The 8,704-nt window shown below is 16.1% G+C and overlaps 2 protein-coding genes across 2 annotated transcripts, besides 6 other annotated features; one reads left to right on the forward strand and one right to left on the reverse strand. All coding sequences in view use genetic code 6, as the record gives it.

The window, feature by feature from the left end:
- Window positions 1–57: 57 nt before the first annotated feature.
- Window positions 58–83: a microsatellite.
- A 137-nt stretch (window positions 84–220) lies between these two features.
- Window positions 221–1,267, forward strand: IMG5_134190 (hypothetical protein). The gene has a single exon (XM_004031890.1). It carries the CDS (start codon window positions 440–442, stop codon window positions 1,226–1,228), a length of 789 nt encoding a protein of 262 aa, XP_004031938.1. The 5' UTR covers window positions 221–439; the 3' UTR covers window positions 1,229–1,267.
- A 2,002-nt stretch (window positions 1,268–3,269) lies between these two features.
- Window positions 3,270–3,307: a microsatellite.
- Window positions 3,308–5,302: 1,995 nt separating this feature from the next.
- Window positions 5,303–5,346: a microsatellite.
- A 581-nt stretch (window positions 5,347–5,927) lies between these two features.
- Window positions 5,928–6,003: a microsatellite.
- Window positions 6,004–6,222: 219 nt separating this feature from the next.
- Window positions 6,223–6,270: a microsatellite.
- A 139-nt stretch (window positions 6,271–6,409) lies between these two features.
- Window positions 6,410–6,454: a microsatellite.
- A 788-nt stretch (window positions 6,455–7,242) lies between these two features.
- Window positions 7,243–7,932, reverse strand: IMG5_134200 (hypothetical protein; the record flags this gene model as incomplete). Its single annotated transcript, XM_004031891.1, has 3 exons — window positions 7,243–7,407; window positions 7,463–7,745; window positions 7,901–7,932. The coding sequence occupies 3 exons, from the start codon at window positions 7,930–7,932 to the stop codon at window positions 7,243–7,245; spliced, it is 480 nt and encodes a 159-aa protein (XP_004031939.1).
- Between the last annotated feature and the right edge of the window lie 772 nt (window positions 7,933–8,704).

An 8,704-nucleotide genomic window follows, 5' to 3' on the forward strand; every position in this document is an offset into this window, starting at 1 on the left:
ATCTAAAAAAAAAGATTTTGAAATAAATATAAAATTATTATTCCATATATTTAGATTTATATATATATATATATATATATATAAAAAAAAATGCAAAATAATCAATTATTTAGTGCATAAAATTAATAATAACAAAACTAAACTCCTACATTAGAATAATAAAATGAATATTTTCATGAATATAACTTAAACTACGATCTTCCAAACGATGAGTAAGAATTTAAACACTTCCGTAATATTGTGAGTTCATATTTTAATTACCGAAATGATTCAATTTAAGAAGTATGTAGAATAAAAAATGGCTACGAGCGTTTACCTGAGGAAAACAAAAAGCATTTGAAATATAAAATGGAAGAAAAAGTTGATAAATACCTAAAAGCTGTTGAATAAAACGCTATTTTTTTAGACAAAATAGTTGAAAGTTACCACCATATAGTTTATGGAATTGACCCATATACAAAAACTTAATCAAATCCATAAAAATATGTATTATTTAAAGACGTGTCTAAACTAAGAAGTACATTAAAATAATTTGTTAGAGATTGGAGTAAAGAAGGTAAAGTTGAAAGAGATAAATGCTATAAACCTGTTTTATAAGAATTTTAGAAATATTTTCCCGAAAATTTTAAAAATGGAGAAAGAGTAAGAGTACTTTTCCCAGGATGTGGCTTAGCAAGAATTGTATTGGATTTTGCCAGTCTAGGATATGGAGCTTAGGGAAATGAATTTTCTTATCATATGCTTTTTGCGAGCAATTATTTACTTAATATAGTAGAAAAGGCCGAAAGTATATAAATTTAACCTTTTATTCATTCGTTTTCGAATAATTTTTCATTTGAAAATCCCTTTAGGGTATATACAATACCTGATGTGCTTCCTATGGACTGCGTACAACCTGATAATGATGATTTTTCAATGTCTGCAGGGGAGTTTGTGGGTATTTATAAAAAATAAATTAAATAATGGCATGGGGTTTGTACAGTTTTTTTTATTGATACAGCTAATGATATTATTGAATATATAAAAACTATATATAATTGTCTTAAAAAAGATGGAATATGGATTAATTTAGGACCTTTGCTTTATCATTATGCAGATTCTCTTATTGAACCTTCAATTGAACTTTCTTGGGAGGAAGTTTTGCATGTAATTAAAGGCGTAGGGTTTGAAGTTGTTGTACATGAAAATATTTAAACAAATTACGCATCAGATCCATTTGATACAATGATGAAAGTATAGTATAATTGTGTATTTTTTACTGCTATTAAATATAATGATGATGTAGTTTAATGAATTTTGTTTTATTTAATTTTATTTTTTATTAAAAGAATATTTATTTAGTTATAAAAAAATTTGTTTTAATATCTTTATTTTTTTAAAAAATAAATAAATTTATATTTATATTTTTTTTATTTTTAGCTTTTTTTATTTTTTTCATTTATTAAATTCTTTTAAATACATTTCTTTTATTAAAATATAAGATCTTCCTAAAGTATTATTTTCATGAGAATTTGAAGGTATAACAATACAATATTTTTAATTTTATTAAATTAGGATTTTTAATTCATCATAAATATGTTTTTTATTTTAATGAATAAATTTAGTATTTTTAATGTCTATACTATCTAGAGTTTATTGAAAAGTTTAAAATATACGAATAACTGCATTTTCAAAAAGTTTTAAAATTTTAATTTAATAAATTCTAGTTTAATTGTATTCATTTTCTAATTTTAAAGATAGTTATTATTCATTTATTTTTTCCAATTTATTTTTAAAAGCGAATATTTTTTCATTAGACTCAACTAATATTTCATATACTTTTCTTAAATACCTCAAGTCATATTATATAAATTCTAAAAATTATTTTATGTTTTCGTTTATGTTCTTCATTATTATTTAGTGATCAAAAAATTCTATTTTCGAGTCTACTACAGATTTTAAGTTTGTTACATATTCGCTAAAATGTTTAGAATATTCGTTTTTTTCTAAAGATAATTATTAAGTCTTTTATTAAAATATATTTTTGTCTTCTTCTAAACTTTAACCATAAAATTCTAATTATAAAATCATCTTCTTTCTATACAAAACTTGTCTCATGGTTTCTTTTAATCTTTTGTTGAGCATTTCTTATAATTCCATATAAAAATACTTTAAATTTTCTATGTTTTTTATTATTATTATTTATCTTTATTCTTAATTTAAATCTTCTTGAAATTAATCGTAATTCCAACTTTTTGTTTGTTTAAAATACCTTATTATTTATTTTTATTTATATATTTTTTTATTTTTACTAATCTAATTATAAAGGGGGTTAGGTTGATTGTATATGATTTTTTTATAATTCTTCATTTGCGTTTTCATATTAATTTATTTTTTTATATCTTATAATTTATAAAAATTATTATATGTAATCACATTAGACTTTATCTAATATTACTTGCTTTATTAAACTTCTTTCTATATAATCTTTATCTGATAACAAAAAAGTTTTTCTAATTTAACCCTATATATATTAATAAAATTTATATATTCAATATAGTTTTTTTTTTTACATATTAAATAGTTTATTAGTCACATATTTTATAAATAATTGAACTTTATACATTTTCACCCTATATATTTTTCTTAAGATTATTAAATTCTTCATATATAGCTTTTTCTTTGTCTAATAAGAATATAGGGCCTTAAATGAAAATGTAAACTTAGATTACACAATTAATTAATTTATTTTATTTAAGCAATTAATTAATAAAACTAATATAATCTTAAATTGCTTAAGGACCAAATTAACTTTTTTCAAAACATATATTTTCTTCTAATATAGTAGAAATTTTATTAATGCTATTTTTTTCTTTTTAAAGATTATTTTCTTTGAATAATTCCACTAAGTTTTCTCCTTTAAGTCCAAAAATGATTAAATCGTTTAATAAAATATTATCCTAAATATGTCTTTCTAAAATATTTTTTAATATTATCTTTTATCTACTTTGTTATAATTCTTGTTAACTTTCTAATAAATTTTATATTTAAGGATTTATTAAAGTTGAGTTATATCTTCTTATTAACGTAGCCTATGAAATTATTTATATTAAATGTTAACTATCATATTTTTCCTGGAAAGTTAAGTATTCTTAATTCATATCTATAATAAATATACTGTATTATTTTATTATTTGATTAGATTTTAATTATTCAATTGGTATCAAATTTTCTTATTACATTTTTTTTTATTTATTATTATTTTTTAATTTTGTTGTAACTTTTTTTTTTTTAAATATTTTTTTATATGTTTAAGTATTTTATTATAAAAAAATAAAAAGCTTTATATTTTTAAAACATTTATTAATTATTTTTTCTTTCATTTTTTTATTATAATTTTTCCTAGATTAATAACTAAAGGAAATTATAAAACTGCTTAAACACTATTATTTGCACTCAATTACAAAGTCATATAAACGGCAAACTTTTTTTAATAAATAAAGAAAAATAAAAATATTAATACCTAAACATCTATTTAAGAAATATCCTCATTATCGCATTTGATAATAAAATCAGCTGTTTTTTCAACAATTTCATGTTTTTTATTACTCTATTTAGCCAATTCAAGTACATCAATATTTTTCATAAGAATCTTATCCTTATTAAGAATTTCATAACGGAAATATTTTTTATTATTAAAATTCTCATCCATTTATTCGAAATAAAATTCTAAAGAAAAATCAGTTTAGTTTTCGAAAACTAAGCTCATTTTTATTTCTGTTTCCTCTTAATTAATTATGAATTTTCTAATATGCATATTTGGTGAATATTCATAAAAAAAGCTTTTTGTACTAAATTCGACATTATAGCTATTAGATGATTCTTACTTTGTTATATGTTTTTTACAACTTGGACATATTCTGGCTTTTCTACAAAATAAAAATAAAGGAACTGGCAACATTTCGCTTTTATTTTTTGGTTATATTAAAGGAAATTTTAAACATTCTTCTGTATTTGTAACTTTTGGTTATTTTATTTTTTCTATTTTTTTAATATTTTTTTGTACTTAATTCATAGTTTGTGCTTTAAAAATGTTATAGTTCTTCTTAAAGAGAATCGAAATTTTCATTATAAAAAATGTTTTATGTTTCTTCAGATGGATTTTTATATATTTTTAATGTATTTTAATCTTATATCTTTAAATTATACATTTAATCATTTAATTATTGTTGCTTTTTTTCATGTAATTCTTAGAATGTTAACATAGACCAATTAAAATGGCCTTCTTTACTTTTTTTTATATTTGATAAAACTAATTAATATATATAATTATTTTACAATTATTATTTATCAGTAACTTAAAAGTTAGATATTATACTTAATTTTTTTCTTATTTTAGGATTTAGTTTAATTTTTTATTCTGATAAAAAAAAACATTTAAAATATATACAAAAATTAAAAAATAACCTTTTTCAAATTAAATCTACATATCATTAAATACATTAAATGCTTTTAAAACTTTTTTTTAAAAGAAATATAAATAATAATATTAATATTTTTTACATTTTTTATTGAGGATCTATTTTATCTTTTATTTTTATCAAAGATTTTTATGCTAAATCTTTGTTTCTTTCATCTTTAATATTACATGTTTCTGAACTCCAAGAACAGAATTGACATAGATAAAAATATTTTCTATTAATAAAATATAATATATTTTTAATATTTTTTATGTTTTAAAAAAACTATGCATTTTAATCTTTCGCTTCTATTAAAATTGTTTAACACATTGGACATTCGAAGCAACTTTAACAATTATATTTTATTGTATTATCACTTGGATGGTATGAATGTGAACAATTTCTACAAAAATAAGAATCAATTGTTATTTATGTACAAAATCTGCAATATATTTTAAAACAATGTGAACAACAATATAATTCTTCACGCTTATATTTACGACCGCATTCACATTGTATATGAATATATGGCTTATTATCTTCACTTGAAAAAGTATACATATAAATAATTTTTAAATTAAAAAAAAAAGATATAAATAAAAAAAAAAAAAACAAAACATTAATTAAAAAAAAAATTATAATTTATAAAAATTATGATTAAAATACATTTTTTTATTTATCAAAGCAAAAATTTCATTTTATAAAATCATAAACATATTATTAAATTTTATAAAATATAACTTCTAAACACTAAATAATTGAAAAATTCTAATACATCATTTATTAAAGCAAAAAAAATATGAATTTTAAAATCCGTAATTAATACGATAAAGATAAATTGGATTTTTTAGCAGAAAACTGTATAAATAATAATATAACTTTATTTAAATAAAATTAATTTAGTTTATTATTAGAAAATATAAAATTTACTAATTATCAATAAAATATTAAAGAAAAATTATTTATATTTATATATATGTTTTTTTTTTAAAAAAAACCTATAAAAAATTAAAAAAAAAAAATCATATAATTATTTAATTTTAAATACATAATACATATATATAATTATATTATTATATTTTCATTATTAATTTTTTTTTCTTTTTTCTATTATTATAGTAATTTTATTTACATTAAATAGAGTTCCTTAAATAAACAAACATCTTTAAAAATAAATATTCAAAATTTATAAAAAAATAAAAATAAAATCTATCAATTATTAACCCAATTAAAATCATATATATATTCAATGTGAAAAATAAATTAATGACATTTAGTACTAAAAATAATATAATCTATAATTAATAGTCAAAATTAAATTCATTAGTCGATTTTTAATTTAGAAAGAAGCTTAACAAATGCAAATAGTCCTATAAATAGCATATTTATTATTTATTAAAATATAGCCTACTTCATCAAAAAGATTTTCTATTTAATGAAAATAGAAAAAAAAAAAATATATACATTTATCAAATTAACAAAAATAAGATAATAAATAAAAAATTTAAATGAAGATTATATAATAAATAAAATTTTAATGAAGATTATATAATATATAATAAATGCTAAAATAATAAGCCAAAAACAATTATTTACTTCCTAAACAAATATTAAGCTACTAATAAGTTGAAAAAAACCATAAAAAAAAAATTAATACAAAAAAAAAAAAATCAATATATTTAAAAAAAAAATAGAAAATTTAAAAGTAAATAATTATTTCGAGACAATAAAATTCTATAGATAAATATAAAAAATAATTAATATTATCAATTTTCTAATAATAATAAAAATAAAAATTATGTAAAAGCATAAATAATTAAAATATATAAAATTTAAATAAATGGCAATTTATTTCAAGATAGTTTAAATAAAATGATAAAAATATTCAATAATAATTAAAAAGAATATAAATATTAGAAATTAAAAATATTTTATTTATGATAAAAAAATCTATTTATTAATATACAATAATATATATATATATATATATATATATATATATATATATGTATATACACATAAAATTAATATATAAAAATATATAACAAATAAAATGAAATAAATATTTAAATAAAAAATTTTTGATATATTATTATTAATATATATAAATTTCATAATTATGAATATTATTTTAATTCATTATTAAATTAAAAAAAAATTATATTTAATAAATAATTAAAATAATATCTTATTGTAAAATAATTTTTAATTTATATTTATAAATAAAAATATTTATGTAAAAATAATATCTTAATTAAATTAATATTATTGAAAAAATATATTATATTTTTTTAAATTTGTTTTATTATAATAAATATTAATATATTATTTTATTTTAATATATTAATAAATTATATGCATTTTAATATTAGTAAATTCAATTAATTTTTTAAAACAATTATAATAATATTAATATATATGTATAATAATTATAACAAAATATATATTATTTCTATTTTATTATTTTTAATTTATTTAATAACTTAATCCACTTTAAACTTAGATTACAAAAAATGTATAATTACATTTTTTATATAAAGCGTGTTATTTTTTAAAAAATAAAGAAATAATAAAAAAAAAATATAATCAAGCTGTAATTTTTTATTTTAAAAAGAAAAAATTTTAACATATAATAAATATTTTTTAAAAAATTAAGATTTTATACAAAATTTAAATATATAAATATTTGGTACAATTTCTATTTTTTTAAATAATTATTATATAACCAGAAAAAAAAAATAAAAAATATAAATAAACACTAAATTAAACAATACAAATATATAAAAGATAAAAAAATAAATTTTCATTATAAATTCTATAATTCATTATTATTATTAATATTTAATTATGAATCTTCTTCATCTTCATTTTCATCCTCATCTTCTTCCTCTTCATTATCTTCATTTTCCTCTTCTTTAATATTTTTTTTCTATTTTTTTCCTTCTCCGTTTTCTGTAGCTTTTACAGCCTTTTATTAATGACAAAAATATATAAAAAATAATTATTTTATTTTTTAAAAAGACCTCTCTATATTTGTATAAATAAAGCTTAAGCATATCATAATAATTTTCAAAACCTAAAGTATTTATTGAATGCAATAAATCTTCACCATTTATAGTTTTTCTTTTTTCCGATCCACATTTTTCGCATGCTTCGCTTGTAATAAAACTTATAAATTCAGATACACATTCTTGTACTATTTCTTTTGCTTCTTTTGCTATTTTAGCATTTGGTGGTAATGCTTTTTTCATTATTCTACTAATGTTTGCAATAGGTAAAAATCTACTGTAATTGTTAATTTACCCTCTTTTTTTTTAAAAAAAAAAATGAAATTCAAGATTATTTTAAAATTTTGTTTTATAATATATTTGATTTTGTTTTTTTGTTAATTTTTATCATTTCATATATTTTTTATATTATTTTTATAGTATATTTTATGTTAAATTTTCAATTTTTTTTACTTTTCATCTTTTTAAGAGTTATCGCCATCCATTTTTTTTTTATATATATATATATATATTTTATTTTGATTAATTAGAGAAATATTAATAATTTAAAGAAAATTAATTAAAATATATTTTTAAGTAAAATGAATGATATTATTTTATAATGATATTGGATTTTTATTATTAATTTTCGAATAAATAATTAATATTTTTTCAGATTGATATTATATATACTTTGTTAAATTTAAATATTTTACACAAATAAATCATTTAATAATTTTTTTTTTATACAAAATATATCTAAAATTTTATAATTAATACATTTATTTAAATTTAATTATTTTAATATAAATAAAAGTGTTTTTTAAAAATAAAATTTAATATTGAATATATCTGACAATAAAATAATGAAAGCTTTAACTTAAAAATAATATTATTTTTATTTTTCAATTATCTATTATTTTTTTATTGATTAAGCATGAATTTTATTTGTTAAAAACTGTTTTAGGATAATTTATTATAAATAAAATAGTTAAATAATAAAATGAATATTTATTCTTTTAAAAGATAATTGAAAAATTGAAAAATAGATAGGAACAAATTAATTATTAACAAAAATTTTGTATATTTAGCTAATTTTGTCTTATAAAATAAATTATATAAGAAAATATTTATTTAATAATAATAAAATATTTTAAAAAAAAATAAAAAATCGTAAAGAACTGATACTAGACAAACTGCAATTATTATAAAAAATAAAACAATTAATTAGAATGAAAATAAAATATTAATAATCACTTTCTCAAAAACAAAATTAGT

The sequence above is a fragment of the Ichthyophthirius multifiliis genome (assembly GCF_000220395.1).
Source record: "Ichthyophthirius multifiliis unplaced genomic scaffold scaff_1120509251046, whole genome shotgun sequence".
In the NCBI taxonomy this organism is placed as follows: domain Eukaryota; phylum Ciliophora; class Oligohymenophorea; order Hymenostomatida; genus Ichthyophthirius; species Ichthyophthirius multifiliis.